Source organism: Phoca vitulina, unplaced genomic scaffold (assembly GCF_004348235.1).
Source record: "Phoca vitulina isolate PV1807 unplaced genomic scaffold, GSC_HSeal_1.0 scaffold119, whole genome shotgun sequence".
NCBI classification, from domain to species: domain Eukaryota; kingdom Metazoa; phylum Chordata; class Mammalia; order Carnivora; family Phocidae; genus Phoca; species Phoca vitulina.
The window spans coordinates 741805-763062 of NW_022589822.1; the positions used below are offsets into that span (position 1 = coordinate 741805).

Here is a 21258-nt window from a genome sequence, read left to right on the forward strand (position 1 = left end):
CCATGAATGGACTAACATAAGATAGTCTGTGATATTCAAATACCATTATTATTTGAGACCAACTCTTCTTTTAAGCAGCAATCCCTAAAGTGTTTCTAGGAATTGCTGTAAAAGGGGGGACAAAAGGCTTCTGTGGTCAGGTAAGTTTGGGGAATGCTAGGTTAGACATAAGTTAACAGGTTTCTCTCCTGTAAGACTTCAAAGCTTTCAATATGCTACTGTAAATCATGTTTCTTTGAAAAGGACTATTGTATGCAGTACTTGCCAAAGTGTACCCATTTTGCAGACAGCACCTCACAGGGTGAACGTTCCCCAGAGAGACTTGGAGAAACGTTGCCTTAAAGATGTTTGGTCGACAAACCAAGGTAACCCTGCTCCGTTCTCATGAAATCATTTAAATGAACTCTTGTGTTAATAGTGAAACGATTTAATCAAACATTTTCCAACTGTTTACATCATATACAAATGTAAATTACATTTAAAATTATCAATTAATAGCGGTGCTAGGATTTACATTAGGAATCACAATATGACCAAATACATTGTTTTCCTGTGCTTTATTACAAAATTATTTTTATTAACTACTCAAGTTTCAGGCTGTTTTAAAATTTTTTTCCTATGGTATACTACTTTACTTAGGACTTTTAAAGCTTCAAATAAATTGTTCCTTCCTGTCTTTAAACTCAGTCCTGTCTCAGTTGAAGTTAACATCTATTGGCAGACATTAATTTAAATCTGATTCTTCTCAACTATTATGACACATAGAAAAATAAAATAGCCATCAGAAAAGCTCAACATTCATCCAGTGTTTTTTATGTGTTAGGGGCCACAGCACTGAAGCTCAGTCTCCAGGGAGGAACTGGGAAGGTGAGAACTATGATCTCCTCTATTTTAGAGACTAAGAAGTCTGTAAGTGGGCTGGTGGTGCTAAGTTTAATCACTTGGTTAATTAGCGACTAAAAGACCTCAGTGGAGAGGGTGATATGTTGGGCCATATCCCACTACTTTTCATCCCAAAACTTCAGCATCCATTGATGACAAAAGCTCCTGATCTGCCATTATGCTAGTGTGACAACTCCCTTCCCTGCATCCACTTCCCACAACTCCTAACATTTAATAAACTGTACACTTGTGTTTTGTATCTGAAAGGCATCTAAAGTTGTATGGCACTTAATATAAAAGGCTTTAAAGGCCTGTTAAGTAGTCACTTGTTAACAGCAGAACTATAACTTTTTTAGCACCAGGTTCCAAATCTGCTTCAGTGGTTCTCAACCTTGGCTGCTCAGTAGAAACATACGAGGCATGTCAAAAACTCAGGCTGCCCAAAGGTACCCCAGATGAGTGAAATCAGTCTTTAGGATGAGAGCCAGGTATCAGTAATTTGTAGAATTCCATTGCTCTCAATAATCCTAATAGCATTTCTTATGATTTTAAATTCAGAAAGGTAGACAGTTTTGGTGAGTCAATAAGCTGACTTCACAGGTTTTTTTAAATGTGAAAAAAGTGCAACACTGTCAATTTTCTTTAGGAAAAATAGTGCTCTTAAAATTCATGATTCCTTAAGAAGAACCAAACATCACAGGACATGATTTCTGGGAAATCAGGTCCAAGATAAGATATATATTTTTTGCCCAATTTTCCAAGAGATACACTAACATTGTGTAAACGATCAAGAAGGCCCCATACCTGGACTTCATGACAAAGAAATCAAGCTGGTAAGTTGGTGGAAGCAGCAGAGAGGGCAGCAGTCTAATTTTGCTTACAGGGTCCAAAACTGGCCTTAAGTGAGTTTCCTTCAGAGAAGAAACTGAGATGATCATGAAACATTAATGATACTCAGAAATTTCAAATCCATCTCTATACCATTTCTTCAAGCAGATTTATTGTATTTTCCAAAACTATAGAAAAGTAGAGGTTTCAAGTAAGAGCCCATTAGTCATGCCCATCTTGCTGACAAATGTCAAACAGAAGGATGGAGACAACATTCTTATAATAGTTAACTATACAGTAACTGCATTTTGATACCTTAAGCACCCACCCCAAGAGTATGTTAGCTAGAATTACATAAGATTCATTCCTTCTAGAATACTGTTCTCCAACTTTATTCATGTCCTGTCTTCTGCCAGCATCCATGAGACAGTTAACTGCCCAGGTACAGTAAGGAGGGCTCTTACCCAATGGTAGGGCAGGTGGGGGAGTCAAGACCCCTGCTCTTTGATGAATGTCTCCAGGCTGAGTGGTAAGAGGTTGCAGCAAACATGAGGTCCAGATGGGAAGCAGGAGGAAAATGTTGTATGTTAAGACAATGACACTAATGACTATGAGGCTGCTCAGCAATGAGTACACAGAGCCTTAGGGAGACTGACAACACTGGAGTCTATTTTTTGAGAATGACAGGGCAGTAGCCCTAAACTGACACCACGGCGAACTTTGGGGAGAAGGAACTCAAGCATTACAGCTCTGCTGTGTCGGGCCCCATGTCCCAATCCTGCCCAGTCCCATCACGGGAGCAACAATTGATCAAAGGGTGGTCCAAGTCACAAGGGCACTGAGAGGGGCCGTGGTGGCCCGGCAGGGGACAAAAAGGGCGCAGTGGGGTGCTTGGGGGCAGGGTGGCAAAGGGGAGAAAAGCCTTGCAGGTGTTCCAGGCACCAGGTGTGGATGTGTTATGTCAGACAACTCAGCGTCATAGGAGTTTCTCCCAATTCGGGCCAAGCTACAAGTAGAGAAGGCCCGAGTGTGGTGTTACCACACCCCTGCCATCAGGGGGCGCCAAAACCCTGAACACACTGGATACCTGTCATTCAAGGAAAAACTGCAGTCTCTTCAGCTCCCCCACCACTAAAAAAGAAGCCCAGCACATTATCAGACTCTGGGTACTAGAGAAAAATATGTGCCTCACTAAACAGGCCTTGCTAATCAAATGAAAATGTTGCAGTCATGGGTGCAATTGCCTGGTCCTGGTATCTTGGTTTTACATGAAGGGTTGGCAGCTAGCTGTTCTTTTGGGAGAAATCTTACCTCCCCCTTCACCATCTCCAACAAAGCTGCTGGCAAAAGGGCCTCAATTTATAAGCTCCCCTAAATGCCTGCGCCTACTTCAGCTCAGCTGAAATCTGACATATACACCAGAGCACCGCACAGCATGACACCAACCTGCAATACTGACCTTAACCATGCACTTCAGGGTCCCAGAAGCAGCCACCTTGGAAGAAACTTCAGCAGGAACCTAGAGATTTTATTTCAGTCTATTATCTATTACAACCTGCTGAGAGCTTAGAATGACCTGCTAATGTCTGTTGTCATTGCCAATAATCACAGGCAACTCCCATCCCATCAGAGAGGCATCCAATGGCCACTCTTCCTGTCATGCAACCCAAAGGAGCACAGGACACGTCACTTAGGTTTTACAGTAACCATTCCCTTGGGTCAAGTCATCAAAGAGCTGCAGCCTTGATTGCCATGTATGACATAACCCAGGGACCCAGGCATCAGAAGCAGAATGTAGAAAACTAAGGAACAAATAACTCAGTGTCTTTAATAACTATATTGCAGGCCAAAAAAATAAAGGAAAAAAAAAAGAACATACAAGATTAAAAGAGACTTAAGAGACCATTTGAATGCAATGTGGGTAGACCTTATATGGATTTTGATTCAATCAAACCAAATGCAAACCACTTAAGAGACAGGAAATTTTGAAAACTGGCCGGATATTTGATGATAGTAACGAATTATTATTAATTTTTTGGTATGATAGTAGAGTATTATATTTATGATTTTTAACAACAGTTCTTACCTTTTAGAGACACATACTGAAATATAATGAAATGATACATTTTGTATTTGTTTCAAAACAATTGATAAAACAAGGTATGATTTGATGATCATTGCAGGTGGGTAATAAATATATGAGGGTCACTGTACTTTTCTCTTAGATATGTCTGAAAATTTCCATAATAAAAAGTGAAAACATTTTTTTTAGTTCTTACACAAAAATATGCAACACAGAGGCTCATAGCATTATGATTTGGGGATGGTTCATACATATTGTAAGCAAAATAACTTACGTTGCCTTAAAATGAGGGAAAAAATGCAGATAGATGAAATCTAAAAAGTTCCACACATCCATTGGTAGCTACAATTTCCAAATTCAATCCATTTTTTCCCAAGTTAAAAGGCAAACATTTTAAAAGAAGGCCTTAAAAACATACATTTTGCAGAGATCACCTGCAAGTTTAAGAATTAATTCTAAGTTTCCCGCATTCTCAGAACTCATAAAGTCTCAAATAATTCTTTGGATCAGTCCCTTTTCTGGATACGTTTATTATTTTGAGGTCATCAGTCATATGTTCAACAAATCCTGAATACCTATTAAGTGCTCAGTTCCATGGGTGAAATGGTGAAGACACAAGCCTTACCCTCCAGAAGTGGATAGTCTAGCTGAGGTTGCAGACATGGTAACAGGCCATGACAACAAAATGTGCTAAGATTCTAAGCATGTGTATCTATAAACTTTTAAAGAATAATTCTAAGAGTTGTGGCCACTGTGAGACAGCAGAACGTTTGATGATGGAAATAATTTACTTCACACATGCTATTGCTACTGCTCTCAATTCTGAATGCCTCTTTAAAACTCTGGCTCAAATGTGAGGTATTTCATACCAACTAGATAAAGAAATAGATCTGGCACAGAGGAGCCATGGCTATCCCTAATGTTTTGACAAGAGGTAAATAATACTTAAAACCTTTTCTATGTAATAAAAATCCAAGAGCTTCTTCCCTTTCCTACCTAAAATCACTTATTTTACCATGAAAAAACCCTTTGGAAATAGCCATGAGGAAAGCATCCCTGGATAATATCTTAATGTCCCTAAATGATTCACTAAGTTTGACCATCTGACGATATATCTATTAGTTGGTCTCCCACCAAACACAATACCTTTAGCTCAGCATATATACCTTTAGCACAAGTTCATTCCGTATTCAGATTTTTCAATTATAGTGCTTTACTGCCATTTTTGTCAGGATAATTACAGCAGGTATACAAATAGCTCTCTTTCTGTAATCTAAAACCAACTAAAAAAGAAAGCAGACACCAAGATAACAAGTCTTTCATGCTTAAAGGCAAATGTATTCAGTTCCTTTCCATGCAGCACATAAGGTATCTATATGCTTGTGATTTCTTTTCCAAATCAAGTTTGGGACAACCTTTGAGGATCCACTCATCCTCCAAGGTGAGCCATCTTATGTACCATGCTCTGTTAAGTATCTTATATGGGAGGGGGAAAGGAACACTTTTGCTGACCTACAGATTAGTCAAGTGGGGAGTGTGCTGGGAGAAGAGCTAATGTCTATGGTCTCTTCCGTTGCCATCAGGTTCACAATAGGGCCGTATCGACTTGTACCGACGGATGCCTATAGAAGCCATTCAGATATGCCACAGCAGGGAGGAAGAAGAGGAGAAGCAGGAGAGACTTGATGTCCTATGATGGAGTGAAGAGGCTGCTGGTTTGGAAAAAAACAGGAATAATGAAAGTGAAGTTGTCCTCCTTAGGATGCCATGCCAAGCAGAAAGCCTCCGAAAAATCCCCCAGTCACTAGAACGTTCTTCTTCACAAATGACACTACCTAGGAACAGAAGATAGCACAAATCGGTTATTTTGCAGGGATATTATTATTAGGAATCAGGTATCTATTACCTATGCGATCTTAACAATGTCAATCCCCTCACCACTGGGTCTCTGGGTCAAGATGGTAGCAGGGATGCTAGTGTGAAATGATAAAATTCAAGAGATGTTTTTGAAATGGGACTTTGATTGGATGACTGGCCATATGAGGGATGAGGAGGAGAAGCCAAAGGAACAGGGAAAAACAGAGTTCACGGGGGAACTTATGGGGAAAGATTAAAGCTGTATTCAATAAACTAGTTATAGAGGCAATTCTCAGTTTCCAGTTTCACTCCTTTGTTCTCCCTGACACCTACTTTCCAATTAAGGCTGCTCATTCTGAAGTCTCTCCTCCAAATTTCTCTATCCATTCATCCTGTCCATCCATCAGTCGATCTGTCCATCTACCTCACCATCCCCCTCTGAGGCTTCCTCTTGAGTAGAAGCTATATATTTGCATTCTCACACCTCACCACATCAAAGGATGATTAAAATAAGGATATCTTAAATTCACAAAACTTCCACCTTCTCCTGTCCACTCATCTGCAGCTCAGAACATGCACCCAGCACCCTTTGACTCCCATGCTCTATCAATTTCCATTTCAGAGAGAACTTTGGCAAGTGGGTCAGACTCCCTCTTTTTCCCAAGTACAACCATCACCTTAGACACTGTTCATTGGGACAACATATCTGGTATCCTTGAACTCAAGTACAGTGACTTCATGTCCCAACCATTTAAGCCTCTCATACCCTGACCTGCTCCACTCTACTACCCCATCCTTCTGGGACTCTTTAGCATCCTTACTCCCACTATGCCTATGACTTCCTATGTCACTTTCACTGGCCCTCTGACTTGACTGGACCCCACATTTCCCTACTTGAGGTATTGTCTTTTGCCACCTACCATCAGGGGGAATGAAAAAAATCATACAAATTCCTGAAATAATTGCTTTCATTCATTATCTTTACTTTCTTACTTCCTACTCATTCCTCAACTTGCTACAGTTTGGCTTTCAACTCCACCACCCCCCTAAAACTGTTGTCACTGAAGTCACCAACGACTTTATTGGTAAACACTGAATTTATCATCCTCATTCCCTGGCTTCCCAAGTAACAGCATGGGCTCTGAAGAGGGAACTAGCCAGGCCACAAACAGGAATACAAAAATTTGTGGAATGAACCAATTCCAAACCTTTTGGTTAGTTTATAACAAGTTCCCTCTGTGACTCAACAGTTAGTTTTATAAAAAACATTAACCTTATACTGTTTATTATATATACTTCCCATGTCATTAAAGAAGTTTTCAACAATCATGTATTACTTTTGTAAACATGCGAATAGTCAAGTTTTGGCAAAATGAAAAAAGTGTCACTTTTATAACCCTGAGCTTGAGGCAGGGATAGAAGTGGGAGGGACTATCTGCACTCCTGGGCCCCCACAGATGCCACCTTCTGGTCTGGGCAAAGGACCAGCTTTGGCCTGCCACCCACCATCATACTGGGACTGCCATTATGTACCTGGTGAGGTGGACTTATCTGTTCAGTATTTTCTAATCGGCTAAGTCATTTACCACTTATCTATCTGCTTTTCAACTTCCAAAAACTTGCTGACATTTCTTGTCTTCTGGTATTTTTCTCCTATTCTCTTGGTCCTTATGGGTTTAACCTGTTTTATTTTGTCGCCATCATTTGGCAATATTTCAAGGATAAGGCCTGTTTCAATTTACATCTAAATCCCTCTTCTGCACTTATCCATTCCTTCTCTCTGTGAATCCAGAACACCACTGATCAAGGCCTCCTTGATCCTAGTTAATTTCTCTCCACTTCAGTGCACTTATTTCTTTGGCACATTTAACATATTTCCAAAGGTAATAAAGTAGCAAAATTCTTTTAAAAAGGAAGGACTTCTCCTGTCCTCCCAAGTGCCAGCCAATATAACCTAACCTGGTTTTATGTGTTAGAGCAGGGGTTAGCAAACTATATAGCCTGTAAACCAAGTCCAGCCAGCTGCCTATTTTTATATAAAGTTTTGTTGCAACACAGCCACACCTACTTGTCTACATACCATCTATGCCTATTTTCATGCTACATGGTGGGGTTCAGTAGTTGTGACAGAGACCACATGGCCTACAAAGCTGGAAACATTTCATCTGGCCCTTTACAAAAAAAAAAAAGGTTGCCAATCTCTGAGCTAGACGTTCCTGCTAGTTATATGTACATGTAAAGTATGGACATTTCAGAGAAGTGCGTGCATGGAGACAAAGTATGATTTAAAACCATCTACATCCCACTTGCTGCAAGAACGAACTCAAGGCATGACCAATCCACATACGTAATGTATCATTTTGCATTCTCACTCACTGATAAAAGTCACCAACACTTCAATCACCCAGCTTTGAACAAATGCCTCTAAAGTAAAGATATTCCATCTAAGGCTGACGTATTGGTGTGTCTACCCCACTGTCTGCACTCTTTTCACACTGCCAGTGAACAAAACAAGTCTCACCTCCTCTGCTTTGCTTTTGACCTCTGTAGTTATCTGGTTGCTCTTACGGATCTTCAGCTGTTCCTTGGCTTTCTTCATGTCCTTCTCTACTCGCTGCCAGTCAACCTTGATGTACCCAGTATGGTGTGCAAGCTATAGTTTCAATAATGACAGCAAAAAATAAGAAACACAGGCTTGTTATTTCTGTTCATTATAATTAAATCACTGAAGTACATTATCAAAAACCCTTCTGACTTTCCATTTCTTGAGACATTTGCCATCCAGTTCATTGCATGACAATGACATTCACTCCACATCTACTCAGTATCCACCCAACATGCAAGGCCCTATGCCTGATGCCAGATTGATAGACTGGCCTTCAATGACTGCTGGCAATTCTTGTACTCTTATTTATACTCTTATCCCTCTCTAGAAAGTTTTAAGTTAGCTTAAAAATATAACACGGTAAGAAGAAAATCAGAATTGAAAGTCAAGATGTAAGGTGAAGAAACCTTACAGACCTTACAGCTCAGAAAGAAATCTTCTAATACATGGCCCCACAGAGATTTCTCAGGAGCAACTTCATATAAGGGGTACTGAGAGAAATACATCCAAATATATGTATAGAATATGCCCACTTCCCTTCATGAAGATAGCAGGCACAAACACTAAAACTCAGTGAAAACAATTTCACTGAGAATATGTGAATAGGATAAAACTTATTTAAGTATGTTGTTTTCTGATGGATTGTTATCTAAGGAAGTAAAGAGACTCATTACAGCCCATTAATCAATCTTCATCAATATCACTTCTCTCCACCCAAGTTTTGGTAAGTCATACCTATCTGAATTTCTCAAAATATCTATAACTAAAACTCTTCTCTCTACAGTCTCCTCCTGCATTGTTGCTCTTCCTCTAGTTCCTATTTTACTTAATGGCACCATCAACTCATCAGTCACCCAAACCAGGATGGAGAAAATATTTGCAATATAGGTAATACACAAAATATTACTACTCATAAAAAGTGAAATTGTTCTCCAGATCAGAAAGGAAGGAGCCAAACTGTTGCTATTCATAGACATGTCTGTCTACATAATCTCAAAGAATCCAACCAAAAAACGAACAAGAACTCCTGTATCTAACAGAGACAGAGTCAGGGGCGCCTGGGTGGCTCAGTCGTTAAGCGTCTGCCTTCGGCTCGGGTCATGGTCCCAGGGTCCTGGGATTGAGCCCCGCATCGGGCTCCCTGCTCAGCGGGAAGCCTGCTTCTCCCTCTCCCACTCCCCCTGCTTGTGTTCCCTCTCTCGCTGTGTCTCTCTCTGCCAAATAAATAAATAACATCTTTTAAAAAAAGATATTTTGTAATGTATATAAATATTGAATCACTATGTTGTACTCCTGAAATTAATATTGTATGTCAATTATACTTCAAGTGAAAAAAGTTTAAGGTGAAATAAAAAAGATATTTCAAAGGAACATTAATATATTTACAAAGTCAAGTCTGGAGCAGGGTGTAGGGGAAACCACAGGGATAGAAGACTGTGGGTCTACCAGAAACAGTGCTGTCACTGCACTTCGGCCTGAAGGGGTGAGAGGAAGGAAAAATTACTGCAACCCAGAAGGACAGGGAAAGGTGTGAGGAGGGCCTCCGCCTTGCAGGGAGTCTGACCTGCCAGAGAGACAGAGAGGGGCCCAGACCTGCCCCAGCCCACTCTGCTTATCTAGCTCCAGTCACCTCCTGCCTGTAACTACATTAGACCTGTAGCCATAGGCACCCACCTTACCCTCTCCAAATTCCTGACCCACAGAAACTGTAAGAGATAATAAAATGATGGTTCTTTCGAGATTAGGTTTTGAGGGAATTTGTTGTGTGGCAATACTATACCCAACTCGCCCCAGCCCTGGCCACCACCCCGGCCTGCCAGTCACCAGCCTCCTCCTCCTACACATTTAACTTTCACCTGAGCCATCTGGGAAAATCACTCCACCTGCGGTTCGAAGATAGCACTTACCCCGCTAAAATGAGGACTGTCAACTGTAGGAGACAAAGGGCTATGAATTCGGAGACCGTGGCACAATTCCTACAGAGCATTGGTTTTCAAACTCTGCTCCACATCAGAATCATCTCAGGAGTTTAAAAATACTTAGATGTGAGGGTGCCTGGGTGGCTCAGTCAGTGAAGCGTCTGCCTTCGGCTCAGGTCATGATCCCAGAGTCCTGGGATCGAGCCCCGCATCGGGCTCTCTGCTTGGTGGAAAGCCTGCCTCTCCCTCTCCCTCTGCTGCTCCCCCTGCTTGGGTTCTCTCTCTGTCAAATAAATAAATAAAATCTTTAAAAAAATACTTAGATGTGCAAGCACACCTTCCACCTATGAAATTAGGTGGGGGGGGGGTACAAGGCAGGCCCCAAGCATTAGTGTTTTTTAAACTCCTTAGGTAATTCCAACATGGAGTCAAGTCTGCAAAGCAATGCTACAATGCAGCCTCAGAGAACCAATACCTAGTAGTCTGAAATAAACTCTGGGCCAAACAGACAAGAGAGGACATCAGATTGGACTGTCATTAGCCCTCATTTCTCACTGACTGCTCTGGGATCAATGTCCCCTATGTAAAATAAATCCTATCACAGGGCATTTGCATAACACTTCATATTTTTGAAATCACATTTGTTTAACATTTCAACTGGTCTCAAAAACCCAAAGGAGCTATGATAAGGAATATGTACTATGTCCCCATGTTATAGATTATGAAACAAAATGTGACTACTAACTGATGAAATTTGATTCAAATGGTCACTAGCATTTCAAATAGTACACTGAAAATAAGTGCAAAGGCTATTCTAGTGTAATATAGCCAAGACTATATTACAGCTCCTCATACCACATTCTTAATGGGCAAGGGGGATTTCCAAACATCTAGGAATATTTCACATACAGACCTGAAGGAGAAAAAATCCACCTCCCACAGCTGTTGCAGCCAACTTTCCAACCTTTTGGAATATGAAACCCGTGCACCTACAAAAACCAAACCAACAACAGACAAGTTGACAGGCTGTCAAATGCACACAAACATGTACTTCTAACAACGTTCAGATCCTACTTACCTTGGGATCCTCCTTCCCACTCTTACATGATATAAGCAGAGAGCAGAGGCTCAGAAAGACCCTGATTCAAATCTTGGCTCTACCACTTAACTAATTTTGTGGTCTTGAGCAAATCCCTTAAAACTTTCAAGTTGCACTTTAATTTTTTTTTTAAGATTTTTAAAATTTATTTATTTGAGAGAGAGCACAATCAGAGGGAGGGGCAGATGGAAAAGCAGACTCTCCGCCAAGCAGGGATCCAGGGACTCTGGGATCATGACCTGAGCTGACGGCAGACACTTCATCAACTGAGCCACCCTGGCACCCCTGGGTTGCACTTTAAAAGATGACTCTGGCTACATTGTGGAGAAGGGATTCCAGGGGGAAAGCATAAAGGCAAATATCCTCCCAGGAAATTAAAAAACATGAGGGGACCCCCAAACTCTGCAAACTAGTAAGTGACTCTGGCAAGACTGCAGTATAAAAGAGCAATATACAAAAACTCAATTGTGTTTCTATATATAAGCAATGAACAATTAGAAATTGAAATTTAAAAATACCATTTACAATAGCATCAAAAATAAGATGTGCAAGACCTACAAAGCATTGCTGAGAGAAATTAAAAGAAACCTAAACATGGTTTATGGATCAATGCAATCCCAGTCAACAATCTCATCAGGTTTTTTGTAGAAATTGGCAGCAAGCTTATTCTAAAATTCGTATGAAAGTGCTGTGTACCCGGAACAGTCAAATCAACTTTGAAAAAGAACAAAGTTGTAAGATTTACCTATTTCATGACTTATTATAAAGTTACAGTGATCAAAATAGTGTGACACTAGCACAAAGATTGACAAATCCTCTTAACAAAGAGTTCAGGGGCACCTGGGTGTCTCAGTTGGTTGAGCATCTGACTCTTGATCTCAGCTTAGGTCTTGATCTCAGGGTCGTGGGTTTAAGCCCCACACTGGGCTCCACGCTGGGCATGGAGCCTACTTAAAAACTAAAACTAAAAATACTTAAAAAAGAAAACAAAGAGTTCAGAAACAGGGGCACCTGGGTGGCTCAGTGGGAAGAGCATGTGACTCCTGATCTCAGGGTCATGAGTTCGAGCCCCACACTGCAGATAGAGGTTACTTAAAAATAAAATCTTAAAAAAAAGAGTTCAGAAACAGACATATAGTCAACTGATTGTCAACATGTGCAAAAGCAATTCAGTGTAGAGAATTATAGTCTATTCATCAAAACGTGGGCACAATTAGGTATCATATGCAAATAAAGAACTTGGATTCCTATCTTGCAACATATAGAAAAAGTAAATCAAAATGAATCATGGACCTAATGAAAAATCTAAACCTATATATTGTCTAGAAGAAAATCTTAGTGATCCTAGATAAGGATACCAAAAGCTAGAGCTACTAAAAAAAGAGTTGATAAATTACATTTCAAGGTTCAGAACTTCTGTTCTTTACTGTTAAGAGAATAAAAAGCTATAGAGAAGAATATATTTGCAAATCACATATCTGATATAAAACTTGTATCTGGAATATATAAAGAACACTCATAACTCTGTAATGAGAAAACCAACATCCCAATAAAAATATGGAGAAAGGATTTGAACAGATACCTCATCAAAGATAGATGGATGGCAAAAATAAGCCCATGAAAAGATGCTAATATCATTAATCATTAGGGAAATACAAATTAAAACCACAATGAGATACCACTTTACACCCACCAGGATGGTTGTAATCAAAAAGGCATGATGCCCAAGCATTAGTGAAGATGTGGAAAAACTGGAACCCTCATACATTGCTGGCAGAGGTACAAGATAGTACACGCATTTTAGAAAAGTGTATGTCAGGTTCTTAAGAAGTTAAAGCATTCCACCTATAATCCCCAGCCATACTATTCCTAAGTATTTACCCAAAAGAAATAAAAGCATATGTTTATACAGACTTGTACACAAATGTTCACAGCAGTTTTAGCCCCAAAGTGGAAACAAACCAATATCCATCAAGGTAAATGGATAAACAAAATGGTTCATCCACACAGTGGACTACTACTCATCAAGGAAAAGGAATGAACTACTGATTTAAAAAAAACCAGCCAGACGAACCTCAAAATTAGTATGCTAACCAGAAGAAACCAGCTAGACAAAAAAGAACACATACTGTATAATTCCATTTATATATAATTCTAGAAGATGCAAAGTAATCTACAGTGATAGAAATGCAGATCAGTGGTTGGTGGGGGCATGAAAGGGATAATGAAGAGGTACAAAGAAACTTTTAGAGTGATGGATGTGTTCATTACCCTGACCGTGGTAATGATTTATGGGTGTGTATATGTCAAAATTTATCAAATTGTATACTTTATTTTTTAAGATTTTATTTATTTATTTGATAGAGAGCAAGAGCACAAGCAGGGGGAGGGGCAGAGGGAGAGGGAGAAGCAGACTCCTCGCTGAGCAGGGAGCTGGATGCAGGGCTCAATCCCAGGACCTGAGATCATGACCTGAGCCGAAGGCAGACGCTTAACCGACTGAGCCACCCAGGCGTCCCTCAAATTGTATACTTTAAACAAGTGTAACTTATGATAATGCCGATTTATTTATTAAACTGTTAAAAAATAATAAAGAATAGCCAAGAAATTCCTGAAAAACAAATTGGCAGTTACACACACACACACAGATGCTGACATATAACAGAGGGAGTGTGGCAGAGAAGTGGGGAAAGGATAACTTTTGCAATAAACTGAGTTGGTGGGGCACCTGGGTGGCTCAGTTGTTAAGCATCTGCCTTCAGCTCAGGTCATGGTCCCGGGGTCTGGGATTGAGCCCCGCATCGGGCTCCCTGCTCGGCGGGAAGCCTGCTTCTCCCTCTCCCACTTCCCCCTGCTTGTGTTCCTGCTCTCGCTAACTCTCTCTCTCTGTCAAATAAATAAATAAAATCTTAAAAAAAAAAAAAAAACTGAGTTGGGGCAACTGGGTATTCCACATGAAAAAAAAAGAAAGGAATCTACTACAAACTAAACACAAAAAACAATTCCAGGTGGATTTATAAATGTAAATGTGAAAGGTAAAGTAATAAAGTTCTAGCATATGGGGTAGGCAAAGATTACTTAAACAGGCCACAAAAATTACTAACCTAAAGGTAAAGATCCATAAAATTGACTACATTAAAAATAAGATCAGTTCATCAAAAGATACCAAAAGGCAAATGAAGACAATCACAGAATGTAGAATGAGTGAAAATATCCGTAAAACGTACAACCAACAAAGGACTCCTATTCAGAATATATAAAGAACTCTTATAACTCAGTAAGAAAAAGAATGACAACAGAAAAATTATATAAGATTAAAAATGAGACTTTATCAAAGAAGAGATCGAAAATGGTCAAGAAACATGGTAAAAGTTATTCAGTATCACCACTACTCAGGAAAATGTAAATGAAAACCATGTGAGATACAACTATCAGACAAGCAAAAATTTAAGTCTGGCAATATTAAGTGCTTACAAGAATGCAGAGCATCAGGAACACTCAATCCTTGTTGTTGGGAGGGTAAACTGTTACAACCGCTTTTGGAAAGCAGTTTGACATTACCCAGCAAAGCCGAAGATACTTATGTCCCATGACCTAGCATTTCAACTCCTAGGTAAAAATGTGCGTATATACACACCAGGAAATTTATACAGTGTTCATATCAGCATTGTTTAAATTAGCCAAAAATGGAATCAACTCAAATGTCAGTCATCACCTGGGTAAAAATACTGTGGTATATTCATGCAATGAAATTCCATATATAAACGAAAACAAAGAAACTAAAACTACATACAAAACAAATTGAGCAAAAAAGGTAAGACTCAAAAGAATACACATAATTGCATTTATTTAAAGTTCAAAAGCAGGTAAACTATAGTATATTATTTACTGATAGAATTGGTGTTAAAACTACAAAGAAAAGCAAAGAAATAACTGCATAATAATCAGTACAGCATTTATCTCTAGAGTTTTTGGGGTGCTAATCATTTTTTTAACCTGTGTGGTTGTTACATAGGTGTCTGCTCTATATATATTCATTAAAATGTACACATATGTACTGTTCTGTATTTATATTATCTTGTACAATAACATTTTTAAATGTAAAAAGTAGAGATAAGATTGATACATTATATATTCCTCACTAAATCTGCTATTAAACTTTCTGAATTTATTACAAATGACGCCATAAGCTGTGTCACAATTGAGGAAGTTATTGGCTACCTCCTAATTATACAACTTTCTATCCATGTGATCCTGGGCCTTTTGAGCCTGAGTTCCTATAAAATAAGCATAATTACAGTACCAATTTCAGAGTGGTTGTGAGAAGAAAATGAGATATCTATATAAATACTAAAATATTTGTGTATTTTTGTGTTCTCTACTTCTTGGTGTGGAGAAAAGTGAACTCTTATATACTCTTAGTGGAACTGTAAATTGGTACAGCCATTGTGAAAAACCATATGGAGGTGTCTCAAAAAATTAAAAACAGGGCGCCTGGGTGGCTCAGTTGGTTAAGCATCTGCCTTTGGCTCAGGTCGTGATCACGGGGTCCTGGGATAGAACCCTACATAGGGCTCCCTGCTCAGTGGGGAGCCTGCTTCTCCCTCTCCCTCTGCCATTCCCCCGCTTGTGCTCTCTGGCTCTCTCTCTCTGTCAAATAAAGAAAATCTTAAAAAAAAATTAAAAATAGAACTATCATAGAGGATCCAGCAATTCCACTTCGGGGAATATATCTAAAGGAAATAAAAACACTAACTCAAAAAGATATCTGCACCCCCACATTCATTGCAGCACTATTTACAATAGCCAAGTCATGGAAACAACCTAAGCGTACATCAGTGGGTGAATGGATAAACATGTGATATATACACACACACCATGGAATATTATTCAACCATAAAAAACGAAATTCTACCGTTTGTGACAACGTGGATTGACCTGAAGAACTTATGCTGAGAAGTCAGACAAAGAAAGACAAATGCTGTATGATCTCAGTTATATATGCAATCTAAAACAAACACAAAACTCATAGAAAAAGTGATCAAATTTGTGGTTCCCAGAGGCAACGGGTTGGGGGAGGGGGAATTAGATGAAGGTGGTCAAAAGGTACAAACTTCCACTTAGAAGTAAGTATCAGGGAGGTAATGTACAATGTGATGAATATAGCAACCACTGCCGTATGGTATATAAGAAAATGGTTAGGAGAGTAGATTCTGAGAGTTCTAATCACAAGAAGACAATTTTTTCTTCTCTTTTTATTATATATGTATGAGATGATGAATGTTCACTAAACCTACTGTGGTAATCATTTTACAATATATGTAAATCAAATCATCATGGTGTATACCTTAAACATACAGTGATGTGTATTTATTTCTCGATAAAACTGGAAGAAAAATGAGAACAGTCAATCCAGTACCAATTCAATCCAGTACCAATTTCAGAGTTGTTGTGAGAAGGAAATGAAATACATAAATACTCAAAATAGTGCCCGGCATATAATAAATACTATGTTTAGATGAATGCTACATATTAAGTGATCAATTTCACAAAAGTCAATGTGTTTTCATTAGTTAAGGAGATTGTTCCTGTAACTGCAATACTAAATCATGCAAAAAAAGACACTGGACATCTTTTTCATCACTTACCATCCAGTGACACCTCCAATTAACAGCTGGGTTGCCACATTGTATTTTTCAGCTGAGGGCCCAGATTCCTGCCCAAACAGCTTGCGCCACCATGGCTGCCTTTTAGCAAATTCTACAAGGTCCAGTGACTCAAAGTTTCCTACAAGAATTAAGATACTGAATAAGAAAATATTTACTTTTACAATAAATCACAGTTCTTAACTAGATTAAGAGATTTTTAAGGAAATGGGTATTGTACTAAGAACCTGCAAATATTCTATTTTAAATGGCAAATTAACTCTGAAATTGTGGCTAGCGACTTGAAAATCAGACTAAAATCAACAAATAATATCTGTCTTAAAGAAAAAAATAACTAGACAATTTAGAATTAGTACTCTAGTTTTTCCTCTCAAATTTAAAAACAATCAATGGATGTACAAAATCTGATAGTAATAATAATGTATCCTAAATGAAATGGATTTTCTTCATTTGCCTCTCCTTTTCAAGAATGTCAATACTGGGCGCCTGGGTGGCTCAGATGGTTAAGCGTCTGCCTTCAGCTCAGGTCATGATCCCAGGGTCCTGGGATCGAGCCCCACATCGGGCTCCTGGCTCAGCGAGGAGCCTGCTTCTCCCTCTCCCTCTACTGTTCCCCCTGCTTGTGCTCTCTCACTCTCTCTGTCAAATAAATAAATAAAATCTTTAAAAAAAAAAAAAAAAAGAATATGTCAATACTATTTAGCTCACAAATTCACAAATTCTTACCACTATATGGATCTCCACTGATAATAAAGATAAAAGGTAATGTTCAATTGAGCTGTTACTATTTACCAGGCAATGTGCTAAACAATAAACATGTATACTTAATTAAATCCACAGAACATAGTAGGTACAAAACAAGGTACTATTTATTAATCCCACTTTATAATTAAGAAATGGTGGCTCAGAGGTTAAGTGATTTGCCCAAGAAAGGAAAAAGAGTTAACAAAATGTCTAATCCCTTTCTCTGTGGGAAGATAATGTAGGGATAAATTTAATGAATAATGCACAAGACCTCTACACTGTAAAGAACAAAACACTGAAGAGAGAAAGTGAAGATGACTGAAATTAATGGAGATACATACTTTGTTTTGCAAGGCAGTATTTTTAAGATGTTCATTCTCTCCATATCCATCTACAGACTCAATGCCATTCCAGTCAAAAAGTACATTTTTATTTAGAAATTGACAAGCTGGTTCTAAAATTTATATGGAGATGCAAAGGACTACCTAGAGTAGTGTTCCAGTTACTATGGCAAATTACCCCAAAATGTCATGGAGCTAAACAATAATTTATTATGCTCTTACTGTGGGTCAGGATTCAGACAGAATATGGCATTACAGTCCATTCCTACTCCATGATGTCTGAGGATTCAGCTGGAAGACTTACAGGCAGAAGGTCTGCAATCATCTCCTACATTCACATATACAGGCTGCCTCTCTATGTGGGTTAATTTGGACTGCCTTACAGCATGGTGCCTAGGCACAAGGGTGCATCCCAAGGGAGGCAGTGAGAGATCAGGGAGGCAGCTGGAGGACTAAGCAGAAGGTGTTAACTATTTAAGACCTAGCCCCAGAAGCCATGCAGTGTTACTTCCACCGCATTCTGTAGAATCAGTCACAAACTCCCACAAAGATTCAAGAGGGAATATATAGATCCCATCACCGAGTGGGAGCAGTGTCAAAGTCACACTGAGAAAAGAGCAGGTGGAATGAAAGATACTGTTGCAATCATTTAGGAAAATACAATGTGCCATAAGTGGTCAAAACAGTTTTGGAGAAAAAGAACAAAGTTTGGGGTGCCTGGGTGGCCCAGTCTGTTAAGCCTCAGATTCTTGGTTTCAGCACAGGTCATGCATGGTCTCAGGGTTGTGAGATTGAGCCCCGTGTGGGAGTCCATGCTTATCAAGGAGTCGGCTTGGGATTCTTTCCCCATCTGCCCCTCCCCATGTACTCCTTTCCCCCCTTCCCACCTGCTCGCTGGACCGCGCTTTCTCTCTCTCAAATAAATAAATCTTTAACAACAACAACAACAACAAAGAACAAAGTTCAAGGAATTTCAAGACTTCTTACAAAGCTACAGAGGAATACAGCTACCTAACGTTGACTTGTAAAGCAACCATATTTGACAGTGTAGAACTGACATACATATATGAATGGAAGAGAATACAGAGTCCACAAGTAGATGTACACATAGTCATTCGACTTTCAATAACATGGCACCAAGGCAATTTAATAGGGAAAGAGTGTTTTCAACAAATTGTGTTAGAACTACTAGGTATCTGTACTAAAAAAAATGCAATCCCTACCTTATATCATACACAAAATATAATTCAACATGGATCATAGATCCTAATTTAGCAGAACCAAAATATGGATGTTTGAGGAAGTAGGTATCCTATGGGTTCACAAGCAGCTACATGAAAATTATTTTTCTAATGTAACAACATTAGACACCAGTACAAAAGAACACTAAAACATTACTGCTGTGTTGAAGAAAAAGTTCTCTCCCTGGGTTAAAGAATATCACTGAAAACAAGAACGGAAAGAAAAAAAAACCCCACCAAGAATGAGTTTTGAGGTTTGTGTTTTTTTTTTTTAAGATTTATTTATTTTAGAGAGGGGCGGGCGAGGGGCAGAGGAAGAGGGAGCAGGAAAGAATCTCTGGCAGACTCCCCGCTGAGCACAGGGATGGACGCTCTGCCGGCTGGATTTCAGGGCTCGGATTTCAGGGCTCGATTTCACGACCCTGAGATCACTGACCTGAGCTGAAATCAGGAGTTTGACGCTTAACCCACAGCGCCATCCAGGCGCCCCTGAGTTTTGTTCTAATGTAATTTTACCAAGCCCCTCAGCTCAATTGGAGGCTCCAGTCAAAAGGGGGATCAAATCAGAGACGTTTAGTTCATCCAACTTCATTCAGTTATTCAACAAACACTGTTAACCAGTATGTAGACAAAAGTCATTTAGCCTTGTTTATGGGTCCAGGAAATCAATTATCACAGTGTTATGTGTTCATCACCATGACAAAGATTGAAATTCATGATGCCAACCTAAAAATTTCTCACAACCATTTCCTAGAAGCAAATATTTAATCAACCTATATATTTTAAGTGAATGAAGACAGTGTACTCTGCAAGAAAATAATTACATTGTGCATTCCAACCCCTTAGTCACTTAAACTCGGTGGGGTGCTGGTCAATGATTAACAACCGGCTGGGGGTGATCTCTAGTGTACATCAATTTCCACGATGTATTCACTCCCTGCGAGTGTGACAGCATGGAACCGTGACATCACTGAACGCAGGGTTGGAAAAAGATGCACAGTAGCATACCACACTGTTATTTCCATCACACGGACAGCACAGATGTAAATAACGTCAAGAGCATAGATAACAGCATACCATAGCAGACAATTAAGAAGTGATGAATTCTGAATATCTTCACTGCCTTTGTTTTTAACATAATTTAAGTAATTTTAGGTTTATATAATTGAGTTTTCGATGATGGCTGTGTTTAGCAATGGGATCTTGTGAACCAATCCTGAATTGAATATAACCTGAAGCAAGGTAATTAGTAGGGAAAGAAGCATGATTTAAAGTCATGCTCCTCTGTGTATTTTATTATAGGGCATCTTCTTTGACTACGCGGACTGAATATAAAAACTATTTCAAAGTACAATCCCATGTGTGTACTACTCTTTCAAAACCATCAACAGCACAAGAGAAGGCTCCTTTGCACACAGAAGAGGCTTGCCAGGTGTTTGAGATGAACGTGCAAAGGGTCAAAAGAAGTCGCCTTAGTCTGAAAGTGCCAGAGCGCTTCCGAGAACCAGGACAGAATGTCTCCGGGTTGAGGCTGTTCGGGGCGGCGCCGGAAGGCCGACTGAGCCCAACCAGAGACAACACCCCGGGGCAGTTCAGTCCCAGCCCGGCGCCTGACCTTGGCCGGACCCTGGGAAGCGGCTGGGTCAGGGGCCAGACTGGCACGCCCTCCCCGCCCGCGCACTGCCAGAACTCCCGGGGGAACTCTGCCGGGACCCGCAGGCGCGGAGCCCTTCCCCTTCCGGAGCTGAGACAGGCGGCTCCGCGTGGCGCCGGCGCTGCGCGCGCCCGTCCTTACCTTTACTGGATGCGGCCATTTCGGCGAGTTTGTCTCGCGATGACAACCGCAGGGTTTGGGCGCGGTAGGACGCGGGGTGGCGCGCCGTCATCGCCGCAAGCTGGCTTCCGGCACGTGGGGCAGATGTTTCCATTCCCACGGCGGCAGCGGAAGAGGGCGGGCCGAGCGCCTAGCTGTCCCTTCCCACCCCCGCGCGTA

At 40.0% G+C, this 21258-nt stretch overlaps 1 protein-coding gene across 1 annotated transcript; it reads right to left on the reverse strand.

Moving 5' to 3' along the window:
• Positions 1-407: 407 nt before the first annotated feature.
• On the reverse strand, positions 408-21216 carry FUNDC2 (FUN14 domain containing 2). The gene is made up of 5 exons (XM_032398742.1): positions 21061-21216; positions 16922-17060; positions 11088-11163; positions 8172-8303; positions 408-5628 (listed from the first exon to the last, which is right to left on the reverse strand). Exons 1-5 carry the CDS (start codon positions 21191-21193, stop codon positions 5551-5553), a joined length of 558 nt encoding a protein of 185 aa, XP_032254633.1. The 5' UTR covers positions 21194-21216; the 3' UTR covers positions 408-5550.
• Between the last annotated feature and the right edge of the window lie 42 nt (positions 21217-21258).

Excerpts from the sequence above, each read along its gene's own strand:
- FUNDC2 (XM_032398742.1), bottom strand. The coding sequence starts at position 21,193 with ATGGAAACATCTGCCCCACGTGCCGGAAGCCAGCTTGCGGCGATGACG. Across the intron at positions 17,061-21,060 it reads AATGGCCGCATCCAGTAAAG|GAAACTTTGAGTCACTGGAC; the intron begins GTAAGGACGGGC and ends TAATTCTTGTAG. Across the intron at positions 11,164-16,921 it reads ATTGGAGGTGTCACTGGATG|GTGCACGGGTTTCATATTCC; the intron begins GTAAGTGATGAA and ends TGGTTTTTGTAG.